This window comes from Cinclus cinclus, chromosome 5 (assembly GCF_963662255.1).
Source record: "Cinclus cinclus chromosome 5, bCinCin1.1, whole genome shotgun sequence".
In the NCBI taxonomy this organism is placed as follows: domain Eukaryota; kingdom Metazoa; phylum Chordata; class Aves; order Passeriformes; family Cinclidae; genus Cinclus; species Cinclus cinclus.
Window position 1 is genome coordinate 22,787,878 of NC_085050.1, and position 22,816 is coordinate 22,810,693.

The window sequence follows — 22,816 nt, forward strand, 5'->3', positions numbered from 1 at the left end:
TGCTACCAACTGCCAGAGTACTTGTGGCTGTGCCGTCAGCTTTTTTTGCAGAGTGAGCGGGAGGTCTAAACTACAACACGCCTTTGGCTCTGGTCCCACTCATCTCTTTACAAGCAGGTGCACATGCCAAAAACTTGCTTATCTCCTTTCAGACTGCAAAAAAATAGGGCTATAAAGTTCCCCAGAGTCAGAGATGTTCTCATTCTGAATCTAAAGTACACTAGGGAGTGATTTGTGAAAGTAGTCATCCTGTGGGTCATCACACTGACTTGGTGCTAAGGAATCTCTGATGGGAGTACTGGGTCATTCACCTACTTGGTGTCTCATTTAGAAATAAGAAATAAAAGGACATCCTGGATCCACTGTCCTGACTCAGGCTGTGCAGCTAGGAAGGGACACGTTGTCAGCAACCACTTCCAAGTTCTCCTGAGGAAGTTCTGTCTTGTTTTCTGTCTTTGAGGAACTGAGGCAACTGAATCCAAGAATGTGTGGATTAAAAAGTCTTATGGAATGGAAGCTACTGTTGGTCTTCGAAGTTTAAGAGTATTTTACAGTATTGTTTGAGGTTCCTTCTGGCCACCTGAATACCTGGGGTACTCATCAGCATGTTGATTCCCTCCTGTCCAAAATTCAAGAAGTAGAAGCCTTCAAGGGACACATAAAGTGCTGCTGTACGGAAGGACTTTGCTTTCTGCTTTTTAACACCTTCCTGCTCCCTGTGCAAATCTGTTCCTGCACCCAGATACAGTGCCCTAGGCTTAGACCAGCCACTCTGTGACTAATGCTTGGTTATCAGCTCTGTGCACCTGCAGCCAGGCTGTCAAGTAGATTTTAAAGCCCAGGACCTTTAGTTTGGGCCATTTCCCTGAGCACCAATTTGAGATTTGATTTTCAGGCACAAACAGAATTATTACTGCTGATAAAGACAGTAGCAGAACACAGAGGCAAGTGAACTAGGATCCACATGGATGATTTCTTCAAGAAGCAAGCCTCCTCTATATTGCAAATGTTTGGTGATCACAAATCTTTCCTTATCTTTAGAGGAAATGGTTCAGTTGTTACAGCCCCATCAGTTAACTCGACCTTCAAGAACCAGTCTGATGCTGAGCTTGGTCCAACAACGTGAGCTAAGTGTCTAACAGCTGGAAGCACATTTTAGATAACATTCTGTTATTTATAATTTCTAAAACTTGCAGGGCTTGTCAGCATGTGCAGAAAAGGTTTGTAGTGCATGTTACTTCTTCTGTTTAAGATTGCTCTAGACAACATTACTTTTTTATACAAAACTACTATTCAGATTTAGTTTTGCTGAGTAGTAGAGCAAATGTGTAATTAATTTAGTACAATACAAAATATGTTCTCAGAACAGCTTTCTTGTCTTACTGTGATGAAAGCCATGCAGTCCAGGCATCAGAAGACAGAAAGAAACAGAAATAAATGCATGTCTACTAAGAAACACAGCCAGATTTTTATGAAAATGGGAACTTAAAAGATCGTAAGAACTTAACTCTAACTATGTAACCGAATGTGAAATCTCAGCACCTTTAAATCCTATACTGGTAAAAAGCCATAAAGACTGGGTTTTATCAGGCTTCCTATTAATTGCACAAAAGCAAGTGAAGAAGTCTGAGCACCAGTTATAATAATATTACAACAATAATAAATATAATAATCCTTATTATAATGGAAGAATCCCCACTCATATGTACAATCTTTGAAAACTGATACATGGCCAAGAACACACATCCCCCACCCAGCCCCCTTTTCTTTGAAATACTTGGCTTTCAATTCCAGAGTTTTATACTCCTTAATAGATCTTGATTTTAAGGCCTCAGCAGCACTGGCAATGCATCACTTACGTCTGTGTAAGAATGCCTGGTTCTCCAGGCTGCCCCCTCCCTGCATGCTGTCTGGCCTGGGGTGCAGCTCTGACACAAAGGTGCCCACCCATGGCTTCGGCAGCTCCCAACAGCACCACGGCTGCCCCAACAGCTTCAACAAGAGAATGGGGGCAAGCAGGGAAGGGAAATTCTGTGCATAGCCTTGCCTGGGGCAAGTTCTGAAAAGAGGCAGTGAGGGCCCTTTCTGGTAGCTCTTGTAAGCTGCATTTTGGTTCAGCTAATTATGCCCAGCATGATTTGCTACATGAAAGCGCCAACTGACTCTAGTGATATCCAACATACGAAAATAACTCAAATGTCCACATTAAAAAAACAAACCCAACAACAACCAAAAACTACCAAACAACCAAAAAAACTCAACATAATCCCATCTGGAGAAAGAAAGACAATTGAAAACCATGCTCCAAGCATGGCAGTGAACCTCCAGAAACCTCTTCTAACCAATATCATTCTATGATGATTCATTGAATAACATGACATTGTGATTAATCAAAAACTGACCAAAAAACATAAAAATGAAAAAAATCCAATCATAATCTGCTTTATAAAAAAAAAAAGCTTTTGAAAATAAATCTGAGTTACTTTCAAGATTCATCAAGTCTAGATTTCAGATCACTGTTAAAGGCACACCACTAGGTGCCAGAACTCATTTCTAAGAAAAAGCAAGTTTCTTTTTCAGGTAGCACCAGAAAACTTTGAACTTAAAAATTTTAAAATTAGTTTAAACGAAAATACTCTTAAACTTTTTTAAGTGGGAAGTATTTGACTAGAGCACAAAAAGAAACTGCATTACAATCAGTAAATCCATCTTGAGAAATTATTTCAGTTTTAGAAATCAAACCACCAATAGGTGTGTAATTAAATTATTTAAAAGTCTCCTCTCTGCCAGACGCATTTCAAATCCTTCAGGTCAAAGCACTGCACGTTGCTTTAGAAGGGGAGCTGCCCACACTGCTTTAAGCACAAAGCCTGATTTCCTGTTACAGAAGAAAAATAACACTGGCTGTACACTTGCTGAGAGAGACTTAAGTCATTTCGAAGAGCACACAACTGCATCCTATCCATTTTAGGAGCACAAGCAATCCCTAACTAATGCCACCAGTATCCAGCTTTTCTATATGAATCAAGGGATTTCAAAACAATCTGGAGAAGAGAAATGGGGAACTGAGGCAGTGGGAAGCAAAGCAAAACTCTTCACTGTCACCCTGCAGACCAACCCAATCCCATTACAAGATAAAGCACTGCAAGTTCACTGAAAAAACTTAACTTTTTAACTACCTGTCTGCATTACAGTTCCTTTGCTCTGTACAGCACTTCTGTGAATGTCCTAGCCCATGCACAGATACAGCAATTAAGTTTTCTGTGAAAGGAAAACAAAAATAAAAAAAAGACCTCCATGTGACACCTAGAAGCGTTTATTTTATGCAACAAACTTAAATATGACCATGTGTACATAAAAGTGTACACTGTATCTATGCTGAACAATGCCAGGAAACATAATATTGATGCAACAATCTTCTAAAATAAACATTAAAAAATGAGCCTGGACAGGAAGACAAAATGCAAAACAGACTTAATTCCAATCAGCACAATGCTTAAAATTGAGAGCAATCCTAAACATTTCCAACTTTCCTTACAAAGCTGCCAAAGTCCAACTATTTTTAAAAACTGATTTTTTTTTTTTTTACATCAATAATAAAAATCTGGTGACAAACATTATAAAATCAAATGCTGGACTGTCTTTACTCCTTTAAAATTTAGAATATTCCAACAGAACCGCAGGAGTAAAAACACTTAAAAGTGATATATGTTTTTATAAAACAAACATCAATATGTACATTTATTGCAAATTATATTAAACTAAAATGGAGGGAAAATTAAAAAATGAAATGTCTACTTGCGGATTAATAATAATTTTAAGTGATTACTTTCCCACTCTGATAAAAATCAGAAAGCAACATTTATAAAATTGCCACCACATGACTTTTCATAGCAGGGAACTGAAATCTGTACATCTTATTTTTGCAGAAAAGTAGGCAGGCAGAAAGAATTATACATAAAACAGTCTCCAAAAGTAAAGCAAAAAAAAAATTGTTTTTTTTTTTCCTCTAGTCTTGTTTAAAATCCATTCAGTAGACTTCTACCTTTTCTGTGAAACATGGGAATACCTGGCTCTAGGATCATGAATTTTCAATGTCAGTGTAAGGACCTTCTCTGACTTCCTTTAAAAAAAAATGCAGCATGAAAGTTAATGGTGTAAATACACTTTTAAACTCCAGAATGCAGGAACTGGAACCAAGTGTTAAGCAATTTGCTTAATTATTGACTTTTCATAAAAAAAGTCTCTGGGGAAATAAGTACAGATGCTTTTAGCCTCTTTCTCAAGAGTTTCTGCTTTACATTTCCATTGAGAAGGATTAATTTCATGTGAAAGGGAAGCATAGTTTTCCTTCTGGTTTCAGAGCTGAAAGCTGTGTGTTTTGAAGTAATTTCAGTTCCTGTATAGGAAATTTCTGAATCCTAGTTTTTGCAGAAGCTTGGAGCATGCCTTTATTTGGCCTTCATTTCCTCCCTTTTCGAGCAAGTTTTCTTTTTACCTTTATGAGGGGAGAAAAGGAAATGAAAGTTAACTGTAAGGACATGGAAATTACAAGTGATTCTGAATCAAAATCCTGCCAAAAACTGTTTATACTCTTTATTATTCCAGCTCCATCTTTTATCTTCTCAACAATTACAGAATTGAATACTACTGAGTTTTCTTATTGTATAGCACAACTTCCTGATAAACTTGAAACTACCCAACTTTCATTGTGCATTTTATAATTTCATAAGCGAGTTACGTTTTAAAGCATAAATATAAACAGTTATCTACTGCTTTCACTGGAATCAAGAGAATAAGAACAGTAACTTGATCTAATTAATTGCAATTACCAAGGTTTATAAAAATAGCCCATTTTACTTCAGAATAGGCACTTCCAAGTATTTACAGTAACTTGTATAGGTCTACTTAAAAGCAAAAAACCTATTAGACAGATCTTTTTTTACACAATATTTCTTTGATTTCATACTGTATAAACTACAATGAAGAAGTAAAAACAGAGAATTGTCCTATATAAGATGCCTGCTACACCTTAAGGAAGCCTCCCTCTGCTATCTCTGTATCCTCAGTATCTTCCTGGCTGCTCCCACAGGCCTTAAAAAGATCCATTGCATTTTGAGAGTATTCTGAACTTGAGTCTATCTCCAACAGTGAATCTCCATCACTTCCAAGCACCTGGCTTCTGAAAAACGTTAACAATGTTTTGGTATTTTGTCCAAGAAACACTGAGATACTACACATTTACAAGATGTTATGTGATACAGTAGCTTATTAAAGGCTATGGATAGTGCAATTTGTTCTGAAGACTTGAAGAAATTTGACATTAAACAAGCATTGCAAAAGGCAGCACACAAATATTACGTTCTTGACAGAGCATTTTACTGGTGTATAAAGCTTACTCTGAGAAGAAAAGGTAAAGCTATTTTTGTTCAAGGTTCTCTGCAAGATCTTCAACTTACAAATCACTGAAAGGAAACTATTCCAATTATTCTTTTTGCCTTTAGATTAATTTGTGATTTCTTAGAGCACATTGGTTTGCAGACCTTATTGCTCTATCACTTTGGACACTTTTGCATTAATTATGCACCAGCAAAACAAACTTCTCATCTTTATGAACATTATGAATTGCTTTTATTGCAAACCAAGTCAACATGTTTAAACACTAAAATAGCCCAGGTTATCATTATCTTTCGTAGTTTACAAAGTTCCAAATGTTCATTTTCAGTTACTTGAAATAGACATTATAGTACTGCTAATATTAAACAAGCACAAACTCAAAATATCAGAAAATAATAACAGCTGGAATTACAAATTTTCCTGTGCATTAAAGACAGTCAGTTTCCAAGTCTTGCTATCAATGAAGGGAAGAATCACAGAGTAGCCAAATGCCTGTGTGCCTGGCATTAATGAATGCACTGAAACACCATCAACTCTTAGTTCCTTTACATAGCAACACTAGGAAGGGGAACCAGGATGCATAAAAATATCATTTGGTGAAAACAGGTTAGGTTTATCCGGTTCTGACCAAACAAATTAATTTCTCCAGTTCCAGCTGCCCAGGTACTTACTCTGAAAAACAGAACTCAATGCAACATATGGTAGACCATGGTATTATGTCCTTAACTATGCTAAGACCTGCTGTAATTGTAAACTCAGGGTCTGATTTGAGACAGGAAAATACCACTCCCCCTCCCCTCCTCCCCATGTATTTCATTATTTATTTTTACCTCTGTAGATCAATTTGTCTCTGTGCTGCTGCTGGCTTTTTTGCTGTGTCTTGCTGTTTTGGTGCTTTGGCATTACCTGCCTCTAAACTCCCTGGACTTTCTTGGTTGGCTGCTGCCCTCTTCCTTCCCCTGACAGGTGGTTTATTTGTTTCCTCGTTTTTTGCAGTGGTACCCTGAGGTTCCGGTTTGGTTGGTCGCCCTCTCCTGGTTTTTGCTGCGAGCGATGGGCCTGTTTCTTCTACACTTTTTTCCTCTGTTTTTTGATGAATATTCTCAGTTCCAGATGCTGTTGCTGTTCTTTTTTTCCCACGTTCAGTGCTATTTCCTTGTGTTGTCTGATCAGAATTCATCTCCTAGAAAATAAAAATCATGAATGTGAACAAAAAAGATTCCCAAAGGCAAACCCAAATTGTTACCTCCCTCCAAAAGAAATACAAGTTATTAAAACTGTAAGTACTGCTATGAAAACACATCACATGATCTTAGACCTAGCAATAGGTTTTACTAAATGGGATTTTGGACCTTATCCTTGCAAAAATATTTTTGACATTGTGTGTAATGTTATTAACTCCACCCAATGTATCTTTGAGAGAGATTACACTAAGAATAATTATCTTTATGAGCTCCTCCCATGATGGTTTTTCTGAACAAGCTCCTTGTACTGTCTCTTTGTCAAATGACAGGAGAAAACTGAGAAGCAATATAATTATTCCAATACAGCAGTATTTACTATTTACTTCCATACATACAAATTTTGAAAACAACATTCAGTAAAGGTGCAGTTTACTGAAGATCTAAGTGTCACTAAAGAAAAACCCAAGACTTGTAGGGAATAAAGAAGTAAGATCACAGCAAAAATTAAACTTGCTGTGTTTGTTAATTCTTTGTCATGTCTGAATAGGTATGGTCTACATGCATGTTTTTCTCAACACACTGAACAGGGTAATGAAGTGATTAAATACCATGAAGAGGAGTGAAACAAAGGCTTAGCAATGTACTTCTCTACACAGAGCAGTGTTCATATGGAAAACAGGAAAACAACTGGATGCTAAGCCTTCATTTGAACACTGACTTCCAAACCAGCTAGAAGTGGTAGAGAAAAAGACACTGATGAAATATGGCTGGGATGACTTAGCAATTTCAAACAAATCAATGTCACTATTCTAAGTGCTGTATCTGAACCAAGGACTTTTTTTGTTAAATATTCTACTGTTATTTCTTATGTGTTCAAATGATTCAAGACAATCTCTGTAATCTTCACCACTGTTCCAGCAGCTTCATAGTAGACATTTACAATTGCTAGCCACATGAACTTTACAGATTCTCTGAAATTTCAACTTCAAGAACCTAGAAACCATTGTTGAAGATTTCCTTTTTATGTGCTTTCCCTAACTTTTCTGTGATCATACAAATCCAAAAAACCTGCTTATTACTCTGATTTCATCCAATAAAAAGAGATTAAGCATTTATATAAATTATTATATTCTTAAAAAGCCTAAATCATCTATATATCCCTACATTATTACAAAAATCTGCTTTAAATCACAAAATCATCTAGGTCGGAAGCGATCTTCCAAAATCATCTTGTCAAACCTGCTGACAATGTGGCCTCAGTGGTTATCTAGGGCCTTGACAAGTCAAGCCATGAACACTGATAATCCACCACCACTTTTCTGGACAGTCTGGTTCCTGTGTTTAAATTTCTCCACAATGTAGATTTTTTTTTAAGCAATTTTTTTTCCTGCTTGAATCCAGACAGAATTTCCCCTGACGCAACTTCTTCCAGTAGCCTTCTGTCCTTCCAGCAAGCAGCCTTGAGAATACTTCCATCCATCTTTTCCATAAATACCTTTTAGACACTGAAAGACTGCTTGATCCTCTCCAAGGCTTCTCTTCTCGAAGCTGAACAAACCCAACACCTTAAACCTTTCTTCACACAACAACTCAATGCTTTAATCATCTTGGTGCCCCCTACAAGTATCTGCACTGAACTGAGGAGGACACAGCATTCCAGGTACAGCCTAATGAATGCCCAATGGGGTTGCATAAGCACATCTCTATCTGCTGACGACTCAGGACACAGCCTGCTGCCCTCACTGCAGCCAAGGCACACAGCCAGCTCACACTCTGTTGGTTATCCACTGGGGATGGTTCCCCAGGTCCTTCCCAGCCAACCTGCACTCCAGCCATGCAGATCTCAGCATGCTGTACAGCTGCTTGAGTTTAGTCTATCCCAGGTGCGGGACTAACCGTGTTTAATTCATGCTATTGTATGTTTTATAAATTAAAAAATCATTATGATTTACACATGGTGTTCTCTCTTTATTGAAAGGGGGGTGAATCATACAATGTATTTGTAACAGTTTAATTAAGATTTTAGTTGTGACAAAATTCAGAAGTTAGATGTTTATCTCTTGCTGTAGGACCACTTGACATTTTCTTGGCAGTATTTCAGTTAAAGCTACTACAGGTGTGAACTTGCACTCTGAATCCCAGGCTCACATTACTTATATTGGAAAACGTGGAATACATGTGGGATTACTTCGGAATTTTAGAAAAGAAGAATGAAGTCCATTAAAATGAGTGCTATAAATTACTCTGGATAAAATAAATGGCTGTTTTGAAGATAAGGGGTCTGCTGTGAGGCCAGGAAACTGACAGAACTACATGAAATGAAACTGGACATTACCAGTTCCTCAGAGACCACCTGCAATAATGTATACTAAAAAAAACCACAATGTCAAGCTTATTATAGACATACAGTCCATAAAATCCCTGGACATACCTTGTTTTTCACAGGTTCTGTCTTTGCTGGTGTGACTGAAATAATTCTCACAGGATTTTCATCATTTTCACTGACTCCGGTTTCTGATATATCTGAACTTTGTTCCCTGGGGGCATCATGGAAGACATAATAAAACAAAAACATACAAGAAAGAAGAAAAATGTTTGGAATTATTGGGGGTAAAAAAAAGGGGGTGGGAGGGGGAAATCAATGCAATAGGCTAAAATAGTTTAAAAACAATTGAATTTGCCAGAGTCCACACTTGTATTTTCTTTCCCAGAACTGGGAAAAGTCCGAAAGGAATTGGCTAGTCACTGAGCCAAGTAGCTTACCACAGACACACCACCGTATAAAAATTTTTGCAAACTTAAGACCAGAGCTCTAAAATAGGCTGTGCGCTTTTCCAGATAGAAAGAGCCGATACTGGAAAATGTAGTGAAGAATAATAAACACCAATAATGCCCCAACTTCACAGAAAACAAAAGAACAAAAAAGAAAAACTAAGATTACAACTTACACACACACTTACAGAACAAATTCTGAACGCAGTTATACTTTCCTCTGGCTTCATAGCAATTAGAGCTGACTTTCTCTGCTTTCTTTAACCCTTTATTTTAGTCAGATAACCAGTTCCAAACCAAATTAAACTATTAAAATCTGAAAGTGTAAACTGTTTCTCCAGATTTACAACAAATTTTAAAACTCTGCATCCATATGAAAATAATGCTTGCTAAAAGAAACACTGAGTATTACAATCATATGTGGCATCTTTCCACTGAGACCCTGGCCTGCTTCAACAAGCTCTTTTTATAGTTTTTAATCTTACACAGATCAGAATATTTCATCTATATCATAGAAGTTTCTTTTTTCCAGTCAGGATTAATCCTAATTTATACATCAAAACACCAACCACACAATCTGAACCAAAAAGCAAGTAAAGAGATTTTACCTATTGACAACTACTACATTTTCTAAAACTGGACAAAATAAGGACACTCTTCAAACATGCAAGCACACACATCAAATCATCTCCTGTCCTAACACTTGCAAGCACAGTGGAGAACATGAAGAGCTGATGGAAGAAATTTTGGACTCCCGTACCTTGATCTGTTTCCTGCAGAAGAACTCAGCTCAGAGTTTACACTGCTTCCAGTCTCTGATCCTGTAGTCCTAATATATGGTCTCCTTCCAGTTGCAGATAATGGTTTGTTTACTGTACCTAATACACCGGTTGGTTTTGGCTAGAAAAAAAAATGTTTAAATCCTTAGAAATGCAAACTTCAGATACATACTTAATTGTACAAATATTTGCTTGAGTATTTAAAAATACTTTTTCTGGATTAACAGTCTTGATCACAATGCCATCAGTTTAAAGCTACTAACTTTACTTTAAAAACATTGTTTATCCTTTTACTTCTCGTAATTTTAGAGCATTTTATCAACTGCCCTTCTCTCTCTCATGCTTTGAAGGAATAGCAGCTAGAGAAATCTCAACAGAAGCCAAAATGTTAGGCAATATTAAGAGTTGAGAGCTTCTGGATAAGGATAAATGGGAAAGCAAATGAAAGAGGATATTGTGGGAGTCCACTATTGACCACCCAGCCAGGACACTACCAGCAACACCTAATTCTACAAGGAATTACAGCATCTTTTTGGATCAACTGCCTTTGGCCTTGCGGACAAGCTTGGCCCTGTATATGGGGGACAGCAGATTTTGGATGCTCTGAGAATCTGCTTTTGAGGGTACTGCAATCTATGAACACTGATGACTTTTTAGGAACCATCTCTTAAAGCACAGGAGCAGGCAGTTGCAAAGTGTGAGATGTCAAGCAAGTGAGGCAGAAGTTTAGTCTTGCTGAGCAGGGATCTTCTTCTGGAAGTTAAGCAGAAGACAGAAGTATACAGTATTTGAAAGCAGTAACAGACAACATGGCAGGAATACAGAAATGCTGCTCTCCACTGTAGGGAGAAAATTCCTGTGGCCAAAGCTTGATTACAGGTCAAGTTGGCCAGCACTATAAAGGCCACAAAAAGGGCTTTTTAAGATATGTCAAAAGCAGAATGAGATCAGAGATAACACTGGGACTGGGCCATTCCTTGATGAGGCTGGTCACCTCACAAACAGGAGGTGGCAAAACAGAAACATTTAACCCCATCATTGCCTCTGTCTTCAACACCAGTGATGGGCCCTGGAACCCCCAGAAAACTGTGTTGAAACACTGTGCCTGGGGGGACTGATAACCCCAGTTCCCTCAGCTGCTCCTCATAAAACTTGTGCTCCAGACACATCATTGTGTTTTCCTTCTCTGAATATGCAGTAAACTCAGCTACTCAGTAAATGGAGCAAACAAATTATTTTATTAAAAGAATAATATGGTTTTTTTAAGTAACTAGTGTGCAGAATTTGCACTAGGATGATGCAGACACTGAACATGTTTCCAGTAATAAGCCTTTTCTACAGAGATTATTGCTATTTTTGCTAGCCAATGTTTTCCAGCATCTGTAATATCTTTCTCCTGCCTGCTCCATCATAACTTCCACACATGGGAATTATTTTTTCTTCTCAGGAATGTCTTAATTTATTAACTTGGCCTCTAAGGAAATGTAAGATTACATGAAGAATGTGACATGCCAGTTACAAAAACTTCCTTGACTGCTCTCCAGGGACAAAATAAAAAACTTCCTGTTGCCTACTCAGCCTGAGCACATGGGTCAAGTCATCAGCCACAGCAAGATCTAAAATGTTACAACTGTATCAGAGAATCCCAAAGAGACAGCATTTACTTCTAAATCACCTTTCTGCATATAATTACGTAAATATAATATAAAAAATATATCATAAATACATAAATATAACAGTTCAGTTAAAACTGAAGCTGGCCACTGCAATGGAAGATAGTAAGAAGTGTTTACACAAATACATTAATAACAAAAGGAAAGCCAAGGAAAACCTCAATGCTTTACTGGACATGGAGGGGAACCAAGGACAAGGAAAAAGCTGAGGCACTTAATGCCTTCTTTGTCTCTTCTTTAACAGAAAGGTCAGTTATACTCAGGCTACCCAGCCCCTGTACAGGTAGACAGGGACAGGGAGCAGAATAGATCCCCTGCAACCCAGAAGGAAGTAGTTAAGTGACCTGGTGAGCCACTCACAAGTCTATGGGGTTGGATGGGATTCCCCTGAGGGTGCTGAGAGAGCTAGCAGCAGAATTCACTGAATCTAAAAGAAGGCCCGAGAGAGAATCTGGGAGATCTACAGGTCTGTCAGCCTGATCTTGGTGGACAGGAAGGTTATGGATGATCTGCTGGTTATCTTGAGTCTGATCACATGGTATGTACAGGACAACCAGGGGATCAGGCCCAGCCAGCATGGATTTAGGAAAGATGGGTCCTGCTTGAGCAAACTGATCTCCTGTTATGACCAGATGACCTACCTAGTAGATGAGGAAAGGCTGTGAATATAGTCTATCAGGACTTCACTAAAGCCTTTAATGTCTCCCAAAGCACCCTCCTGGAGAAGCTGGCAGCACATGGTTTGCACAGGTACACTCTTCACTGGTTTAAGAACTAGCTAGGTGGTCAGGCCCAGAGAGTGGTGGTGAAGGGTGCAACATGCAGCAGTGGCTGGTCACTACTGGTGTTCCTGAGGGAGCAGTGTTAGGGTCAGTCCTGTTTGGTATCTGTACTGATGATCTGGACAAGAGGATTGAGTGTCCCCTCAGTCAGTTCACAGATGACACCAAGTGACAGGCAGCACTGTCTGCTGGAGGGCAGGAAGGCTCTGCAGAAGGACCTGGATAAGCTGGATCAATGGGGCAAGGCCCATGCTATGGGGTTCAACAAGGCAAAGTGCCGAATCCTGCACTTGGGTCACAAGCTGCCCAGGCAGTGCTAGAGGCTTGGGGCAGAGTGGTTGGAAAGCTGCCCAGTGGAAAAGGACCTGGGAATACTGGCTCAGAGCAACTGAACATGAGCCAGTGTGTGTCCAGGTAGAAAGAAAGCCAACAACATCATGGCCTGTGTCAGTAACAGTGTGACCAGCAGGACCAGGGCAGTGACTGTCCCTCTGTACTCAGCACTTGTGAGGCCACACCCTGAATCCTGTTTCTGATTCTGGGTCCCTCACTGCAACACTGAGGTGCTGGAATGAGTCTAGAGAAGGGCCTGGAACAAAAGTCTTATCAAGAGCAGGTGAGGGAGCTAGGGGTGTTTAAAACTTTCTACAACTGTCTGAAAGGAGGCTGTAGCCAGGTGGGGAGGAGCCCCTTCTGCCAGGCAGCTAAAGACAGCAAAGAGGCAATGGCTACAAGCTGTGCCAGTGGAGGTCAAGCTTGAAAATCAGGAAAAATTTTTTCACTCAAAGGATCATCAGGCACTGGAATAGACTGGTCAAGGATGTGGTGAAATCACCATCACTGGAAGTATTCAAGAAGTTCTCAACATGGCATTTAGTGCTGTGGTTAATTGATATGGTGGTGTTTGATCAATGGCTGGAACTGATGATTTTGGAGGTCTTCTCCAACCTTAATGGTTCGGTGATATCTCCTACTGTTGCATTCAACCAAATTCTGCATTACATTTTGGAAAGCATCTCCCAGAGGTGCTTTGCTTTGCAAATACAGGATGCTAGAACCACAGAGTAATTCCAGTTGGGACTTCCTGAAATAGATGTTCAGAAGTGCATAGACATTTGCAGCTGAATTTAACAGCATTAAAAGCTGTATTAAAAATATTACAACTGAAAATTTAAGATCTCCAATGCTAGTGGTATCACAATTCTCTATATGCATCATAACTTTACACCAAGCTTATTTCAGTAATAGAAGAATCTGAAATCAAGAACCTGTACCTCAGTACACAGATAATCTTGGTGCTGTGTACTCATCAGATTGTATGTTCAAGGAAATAATTATGTCATTGAATAAAGAGTCACAAATTACTGTACATGAACTCTTAATATAATTTTTAAATTACAGCAGTCCAGAATATTTTAAAAATCCCCAGTCATAGTCAAAGACTTGCAGCTTGTCAAAATACAGTACCTTTCCTGTCAAAAGAAGAACTCTTGTCTCTTCTGAAATGTAATTCCTGTCATTGCAGAAATCCTGCATAAAAAATAAAAATTTGTTTGTTTGATGTCTCAATCTCACTTCTTTTTGTATATGCTCAACTGACTTCTCAAATTAGATACAACTATCAAGTGTTATACATACTTCACACCGTGCAACCTGCTGATCAATGAATCAATCTAACAAAGATCTGTCAAACTTGTAATTTGGTGAAGATTTACAGTGAGCATTACTGAATGACAGCATGCCATACCTGAAATTGGAATGAACATACTTCTTTCTAAAGTGACATGAATTGTTTGAAATTATGCAAAACTGCTCTCCCTATTCGTTCACTTGCACATTTTTAATGGGAAGTCCAGAGGAAAAGAGGAGCCATTTTCTCTAAACAAGTTGGAAGTTGTTACATTTGCCACTCTGAGTATCAGAGTTTACACAAACCAAAATGCTGTAACTGAATAAAGGCACCAGCTCACTGTTACATGGCATTTGCCACTTCTCAATTACAAAGGAAACCAAATTTTGCTTAAATTGACTCTGGAAAGATTGTTAATTAACAGTCTAGGGCACTGAAAAATGTCAGGCAGTACATTCTCCAGGACAACTAAAACATCAGGTCTGGTCCAGAGAATTAAACTTGTGTTCCCTTTACACTTTTCAGAAGTGATTCTCTTGAAGTGCAGTAGTGCCACTGCTGACAGCAGAGCTGTACTTGCCAAAGCTATTACTAGGCAATAAGAGGACCAATATGTACAGCAAGCAGAATAGCCCAACAGCTACTGACAGAAACATACCATGGGTAAAATAAAATAATGTTCTGGTTTTTTTGTCTGGTTTGCATTCTAATTCACTTATACAGTCACAATCATATATTCAAGATGCACTTGTAAAACACACTAATGAAATGATTCAGCAATACATGCCAACATATCAGCATTAATTCCAATTAGCTCTCACCTGGTTACAAACATTTCTGTCACATCTTCATAATACACAGACAGCATAGCATAGAGCTGACATTAAAAAATTAATTGCTGCTAATAAAGATGCATTTTCCCACTCATTATCATATGGACATAACCAGCTCTCAATCATAAAAAAAAAAGTATTTCCCTTATTACTTTGGAAATAAAATTAACAAATTTACCTTTTCAGGTTGTGTAAAAAATTTGGTTGGCAATACAGGGTCCTTCGGTGAATCTGCATTGCACAAAGCACTTTTGCTGTTGATTACACATAGTGCTACATCACATACTGTGTAAAGTTTCTGGAGGGAAAAAAAAAGAAAAGCATGCTTTAGGAATTAACTTATTGTGTAAGTTAACTTACTGTGTAGAAAGAATGCAGTACTTTAAAAAGTTTATACTATGTGTTTAAATAACCACCACTAAGAACATATTTTGTACTTATATCATTAACCATACTGCTGGGTCTTAAAACACATGGAGAAGTCCTCATTTTTCATATTATACTATTTATAAAATCTAGTAGTACCTTACATGACTATGCTTCACAACTGAAGCTCCTGCTCAATCAAACCATCTTTAATGGTTTCTCATCTCTGCTAGAAACTAACAGGTTTAATAGTAGCTGTATAATGCAGTATTTCCTCCCCCAACAGCAGAAAATACTTATGTCAGGAAACCAGGCAGTTGTTAAAATAAGGCAGGCAGTAACAAGAGTATTTTTAAAAATTGCAGGTGTTATGTACAGGGTGAGGTCAACAAGGTTTTGCAAGAATGAGATTGGAAACATACACACAGTGCTTGCAATTACCAGTGTCTCTAAAAAACCATAAAAATGTCAGAGCTAGTTCTTTCAGACTTCCTGTAAATCCTGCTTGTGAAGCCCTCAGCTCATCACCCAGCACTAAATCTCAACGGCATTTCTTACTTCATTGGCCTTTGGCTCATCAGGAGACTGAGCATCTCGGGTAAGCTTGATGTTTTCTGACATCTTTTTCATGAAGGCATGGCTATTGTTTTCATTCTTTGTCATTAAAACTTCAAGCATGAACCACAGGCACCTAAAAAGCCATAAAACCACAAGCAATTACACTCCAGCTTTTACATTACTGCTCCTACATAGAGCAAAGCTTTACAAGATTTTGTTAGCTGTACTAGCTTTTTTTCTGAAGAAACCAAAATCAATATGACGACATAAACAGGTAACATCATATAATCGTGTAAACAGAGTCTAGGCCTTTACCACACACAGTTAATTCTACTCCTTGGAAAAAACCTGCCAAATTACTGTGCTTATTATTACAGCTGAAAATACTGCCCAGCCAATCAACTTTTTTCTCTTCCACATATGAATAGAAGCAGGAATTCTGATGCTGTCATCACCCAAATCAAATTCTGTAATCACTAGCTTGAGCAACATGTCCCTATCAACAATGTACCATGAGCACACTTTAAGGCAAGCTTAAACAAATCATGCTGCTGCTAGTCAGTTATCTACAGGAATTGGATTAATACTGCAGCTCAAATAGGAGAAGAGATCCAAAAACAGGTCAGATTCTTGCTAACGTTCCATATGGGAAGAAAATTCTCCCAGGTAAGACTTAACGGAATTAGCTTTCCTAGGCTTCTTTCGTTAAATCTAGTTTATTCATAGTGAGACTACATTTATTTTGACTGAAAGTTTGTTTTAAAAATTTGTCAGTTATGATATAAAGCACAATTTTATTGTCCATCTATGGTCCATCCATGCTATCAAGTTTCACCACTGCATATGGTTAAAGGGCCGACAGTCACAATATTGTAAAATAGTACTTAGGTGGCAAAGACATAGCAGTGGTTCTGTGAAATGCAGGGTTTACCAGTAGCTAATTTAATTTTGAAGCTTTGGAAGAGAGATTATACTTTAGAAAGTGGTAATAAAACCCAAGAAAAATAGGATGACTGAACATTGTAACTGCCTGTTCACAAAAACCCCCATCTTCTTACCTGATACAAACTGTAATGAAAGAGATGAAGGAACATTTCTCACAGAAGCTCAGAGGCTTAAGCTCCATCAAAATACTGACAGGGCTATCTGATGTTCAAGAAACTAAGATGTCTCTAGTCTGACTTGCATCCAAGAACTACAAAGGCTTGGTAAATCAGTCTTAACAGACAGGTTTACATCCATCTATCCACTATTTCAAGAACTTGAACAGGATGAACACAGGACCAGTAACATACCATCCTGATCCAGGTTCTGTAAAATCCAGTGTCACCCCAAGATTACTACTGAGAACACATTATACTCTGGTAATTCCAGTTAATTCATGTCAAATTTAATAGCTTGACTTTTTCATTAAGTCAGCAAATTACATAAATAATTATCAACTTTGAACCAGACTTTTCCAAAACACCAGTGGGATTTCATGTAAAAAAACATGCACCTAGAGGAACACAGCCATATAAAGTCATTCTTTGTATCCATTCCAGTAATTTTGGAATATGAATTAGGAAGAGAAAGACACTTGAGACTGTATAAAGATAAAAAACAGCCAACCCCCAAACATACCCCTGCAGGATAAGCTTAAAAAGCTTCATCAGTAACAGCAGGTATCACAGATTATGGTTCAGGAACTGCTAAGCATGCATTTATTGTACATCCCTGTATCTAGGCCATGTAAACCAAGACGAACTAGGGAGACGCTGATGAAACACACTGCAAAGCCTGCTTTTCCAACTTTGCAAGCATCTATGTTAACACTTTAAAGTGAACACTAAGACACTCAGAGCTGTTAAAAGAAATACTGTATCACATTAAATGGAAAACATTTTTCTTATATCTCAGGAGACTCTTCAGAGAAGTATTCTTGCCAAAATTCCCCCACAGAGTATTTCTTTGTTTGGAGCAGTCCCTTCTGGCTAGTTCAGCCAGTCTGTAACAAGCATGAGGGAGGAAATTCGACAGCAAAGAAAAGCTATACAAGGAGCGTTCAAAAAAGCTCTGTGCAAGAGAAAGTGCTTCTCAAAGAAAGTATTAACTCAGTGACTGCAAATCAGAACTTGTTCCCATGCATTTTGGATGAAGTACACGCTGGAGGATGCTTTCAGATGTTGCCAGGAACAGGGAGAGCTGGGACAAAATGCAGACTTGTTGATAAGGTAAAAAATCTTCACCGACTTCAGGTCTGACCAGGTGTGAATCAAGTAGCTCAGAAATCAGAACACACTAAGCTTTTAATTTAGAGAAAGAATCAGACTTGGACTGTGACAAGTGAAGGTGCAAAAAGCATTAAGATCTGAACTAGTCTATTGGTGACTAAAAAGAACTACTTTTCAGATGATGTATATTGATTGCAGTGTGCGGTTCTACATGCCCAATACAAAACCAACAAACCTCAGTTTCATCAAAAATACAATAAAAAACCAAAGCACTAAAACCAGAGCTGTGTGGTAGGAGAGACAACAAGCTTTAGCAATTTAAGTGTTGACTATTTTTCAAAATTTTAAAATTCACTGCAAGACATAAGGAGTAAGAAGTTATAATTAAGACGTGAAATATTATTTGAGGCACACAAGAAGGTCTGAATCTGTAAAGAGCACAGAACAAGTTCCTGCCAAGTATGACTGTATTGTGTACAGTAATCTGTGCTGAATACATTAAGAAGTACTAAGCCTGCACTGCTGATGTACAGTGCAAATGTTAAGTCAGCAGCAAACTTAAAATGCATTTTAGTAGGCTTGCATAGGAAGGGGAAGAAAGTTTCCAGTGAGGCAGGACTTACCCAGCCTCAATGTTTTCAAATCTTGGAGAAGCACTATTTTAAAAGCTCCAAAATATTTGAACTAACATTACTTGACGTCCTATAAATATTCCCAGGCACAAAGACAAGCCTCTAAAATAATTACTTACTTTAAAAGAAGCATACACAACTCACTGATGTGGTATACTACAGTATGACCTACAGGTTACCATTTGGCCATTCAGAATATACTGCTAAGCAGCTGTTGGTGCATTCCTCCCATCATTAGTGTGCCGTATTTCCTCTTCCTAATCAGTTTCTTTCCAAGTGCAGAACAATTCTCAGCATAAGAATTCTAGAATCACTTGACACTTACTCTTTGACATCACGAAGCTGATCAACATCCTGAGGTTTTGTGAAATCTGGATCATGTGCCAGCAAGTGAATCATATATGGTACCACATATTCAGGCAGCAAGGACAGCAATTTTTCTACAGTAACAACAACAAAAAGTTGCTTCTATATTATACACATATATGAGCTTCATAAGAAAAGCTCTTTCAAAGTATAACTTTTTCAAACATGAAATGTAAAATTTTGACTTGCATTTTCTTCCTACAGACTTTACTTTTAATGAACCATTAAAAAGATTAACAGGGTTTAGTACTACAGAACTACTTGGTCCTGCTTCAGGAAGAAGGTCATAAAGCTTAAAAATATCAGGACACAACGTTTTATTTTTTGAGCGAAACAGCTACAACTGTAGTTGCAGAACACTTTATTTTACATCCATAATTCTCAGCAATGTACAGAGAAGCATTTTCTGGTTTATGCTAATACTGAACTAAGTAAATTTAGATTTGAATGTGTCTAACGTAAAGATGGAGAACTAGATTAAACTTACCTGGCGTTTCTTTAGAAAAGCCAATTGCTTAAGGTTTGAAAATTACTCCTTCCAGTTTAGTATTATTGTATTCTTAACAATTTTACTGAAATACTAACCGTTAGCCATAGGATTCTGCTTAATATATTCTCTTCGTATACTGATGTTTTTGAGCAAGCACTGTCTGGCATGTGCTCTTCTCTCCTTCACAGGGTCTTTGGCACACAAAGCAAAGATTGCCATATATTCCAAAGGGAGCAGTAATTTCACCAGTGCCTTATGCAGCTTCTGGGCAAATATCTGCCTCACTTGGTAGCACTCATCCTACAGCAACACAAACCATAAATGTGCAACCATCAAAATCCTGGTCTTCAAAAAAAAAAGGCATTCAAGCTGGAATTATGAGGAGGCTTTTTAAAAATACAAACAGGAACAGCACTATAAACATTTGAAACTGAAACTTCAGTAACTCTTGTGAAAGCTGCAGTGAGGAACAGAATATACTCAGTGTAGCAGCAACAAAAGCTCAGGCGTAAGGACTCAGAACTCAATTAAGGGTCACTTCAATTCTAATGCAATTACTTACATTAATGACGAGTGCACAGAGCTGGAACTGTTCTGGGGTAATTATTTCATGGTAACAGGGTTCCTGTGCAAGCTTCATTATTGCACTACCAGCAGCTAATCTCAGTCGAGACATATCTGATTTACTAAACATGGCAGAGAAAAAAATCCAAATAATTAATCACAGCTTACCACAACTATCCTTAAATTACCTGCATGCCTTAATTTCTTTTTACAAGATCAACGACCAATCAATGAAATCCCAGTAACATAGCTATAGATCAAGCTAAATTAACCATACCAAATTTGTGAAAAATATAGTGCCTTACTTTCCCCACAGAAAAAACTCTAGTTCCAGTAAAACAATAAAATTAGATGAGACAAGTTTCTTGTTTTCCTATCATTGTCTAAAGGAAAGCAACACTTTTGCCACAGTTTTTATCTTTCCTTCCTTCACCATCAAGATGAAGTTGAGGTGCAGTTACCTCACAGTTGGAATGAAGAAGCTCCAGCCAAGATAAAATCTACCATGTTTGGGAAGTGGTTATCATTTAATTGTTTTCAAAGATACCTCTGCAGATGCTTTACTCTCTATAGAGTCTTTTACTAGGAAAATTAAGTAGTTTGGAACTCCGTATGTATTAGCAAATTGCAAGTAAGGAAGCATCTAACATAATTTCATGCTGCCACTCTTCTCCTAATATTACTACTCTGATCAGATCTGTAGCCAACATTGTGCTGACCTTAGCATTCCACAAGCACTCTCAAAGAACCAACATTCTTTGAAATTCTGAAACAAAATTTATGGAAGCCTGCAAGGAACAAAATCTGACCTGATTCGCTTCTGTTCTGTCAAGTCTCCTTCGCTGACGAGCATGGCTGACAGTAACCGGAGTGTGGAATTTGCAGATTTTGACTGGTTATTTTTCATACCCAACAACCAGCGTACCAAAAGTTTAATTGCTTGCACCTATGGCACACAAATCAACAATCAACTTTCTTGCCAAAGCTGGTAAGTTACTAAAACCTACTCTTGTCAAATTGAAATTCCCATAGTGTATTAGAGCTGATACATTTTAAAGGAACAGAAGGAAGCAGTAAATATTTAGAGTGAAAAAGGAAGAAGTAGTTAGTGTTTATAACCTCAGGAGACTTCAACTATGGTCCACTGTCTTTGCAGATTTGCATCTGCAAAGGATCCAGGATACTTGATATACAATTAAAAGCAAGAGCAACTAGATAAAAATTCCTAGAAATGGCCATAATTAGACTCACACTTGGGGTCTCTATTTCAAGTATGTTTAAAAGTCAGCAAAGTCCAAGTAAAGTCACCTTTCTTGCAAGGAAAAAATTTTTGGATTTCTTGATTTTCTCAATGCTCTGAATAATTAGTATCAGTAAGTGAAGCGAACAGAATGCATAGCTTCTATCAATTTTACAGTTCTGTGAATAACCCAAAAAACCCAACAGTATTCTAATAGGACTAATAAAAAAAAACAAAAACAAAAAACAAAAACACTTGAAGGGATTTCTTCTAATATTCCTGATAGTGCAACTGGACGAATAGTAAATTTTTAATTGCAGATATACATATTATTGCTGTCAGCAGATAACCCACCTTTGCTAGTACTTCTGGAGAGACTTCTTCATCCGGAGACCACAATTTTCCATTTTTCTCACCTGTTGACTATAGAAATTAATGTAAGTTTACACACTGGTTCAATCCATACAGAAAATTAAGAAGCAAAAACAAAAAAGCCATGGATTAGGCTTTCTTTTACAAAAATACCTTTTATAATGCAATTATCACTGTACTAACCACTCACAGAACACTACTTTATGGACTTGTTTGACAAAAAGAGTTCTATTCCCCAGAGTTCATAACAGGCTAACAGCATAATAAGCACTTACAAAAAAACCAAAAAAATCTTACCCTGTCATTCATTAGGAGATCCTTCACAATGAAATTTGCAACAACAGATTTCATTGGAGAAGCAAACTGGTCTGGAGCCAACATAGAAATATGACCCAAAGAGACCAAGGGAGTTATAAGCTGTTCTGGTACATCAGCATTCAAACTTCTACTAAGAGGCTGAGGAAGGAAAAAAAAACATTCAAAATTCTACTTCAGGTAATAAATTAGCATGTCTTAAAATAGTTTATTTTACTACTGTGCTACTGATGCATTTCACTGTTTTTACATAAGAATCAATAAAATTAGCCATCAGAAGTATAAAGAATATAACTTCCTATTTAACAGAGTAAACAAAAATCTCTCATAAGGTAAGGGAAAAACAAATTCTGTATTCTCTTCTTATTTTAACATGAAACACATTCAAACCCAAGAGACATGTGGAAAAACTGACTCAATTCCTTTCAGAATTGTGAAAACCTGAATCCCAACTGCCAAAGGTAGAAAACAGCAGCAAAAATTTTGGAAACCACCAGGGACATTTCTACTAGCCATCAGTATTTACCTTCCAGGTAATAGTCACCAGGACAATTCCTGCACCACCCCACACCATGGCATCAGATTCTGGTATTAGGGAGGGAACAAGCACTCTCACAGAAGTCTAAGCAGAGACTGAACTCTGCAAGCTT

The 22,816-nt window shown here is 37.8% G+C and overlaps 1 protein-coding gene across 1 annotated transcript in view; it reads right to left on the reverse strand.

Annotated features, from left to right (window-relative positions):
* Positions 1 to 6,223: 6,223 nt before the first annotated feature.
* Positions 6,224 to 22,816, reverse strand: part of PDS5A (PDS5 cohesin associated factor A) — a 75,667-nt gene continuing 59,074 nt past the window's right edge. The window contains exons 21-32 of the mRNA XM_062492722.1: positions 22,149 to 22,307; positions 21,834 to 21,902; positions 21,049 to 21,185; positions 20,238 to 20,361; positions 19,771 to 19,975; positions 19,145 to 19,259; positions 15,975 to 16,107; positions 15,229 to 15,348; positions 14,055 to 14,117; positions 10,114 to 10,253; positions 9,013 to 9,118; positions 6,224 to 6,580 (exon numbers count right to left, since the gene is read on the reverse strand). Of these exons, the coding sequence (XP_062348706.1) occupies positions 6,224 to 6,580; positions 9,013 to 9,118; positions 10,114 to 10,253; positions 14,055 to 14,117; positions 15,229 to 15,348; positions 15,975 to 16,107; positions 19,145 to 19,259; positions 19,771 to 19,975; positions 20,238 to 20,361; positions 21,049 to 21,185; positions 21,834 to 21,902; positions 22,149 to 22,307 (1,728 nt within the window). The remainder of the gene's footprint in view (positions 6,581 to 9,012; positions 9,119 to 10,113; positions 10,254 to 14,054; positions 14,118 to 15,228; positions 15,349 to 15,974; positions 16,108 to 19,144; positions 19,260 to 19,770; positions 19,976 to 20,237; positions 20,362 to 21,048; positions 21,186 to 21,833; positions 21,903 to 22,148; positions 22,308 to 22,816) is intronic.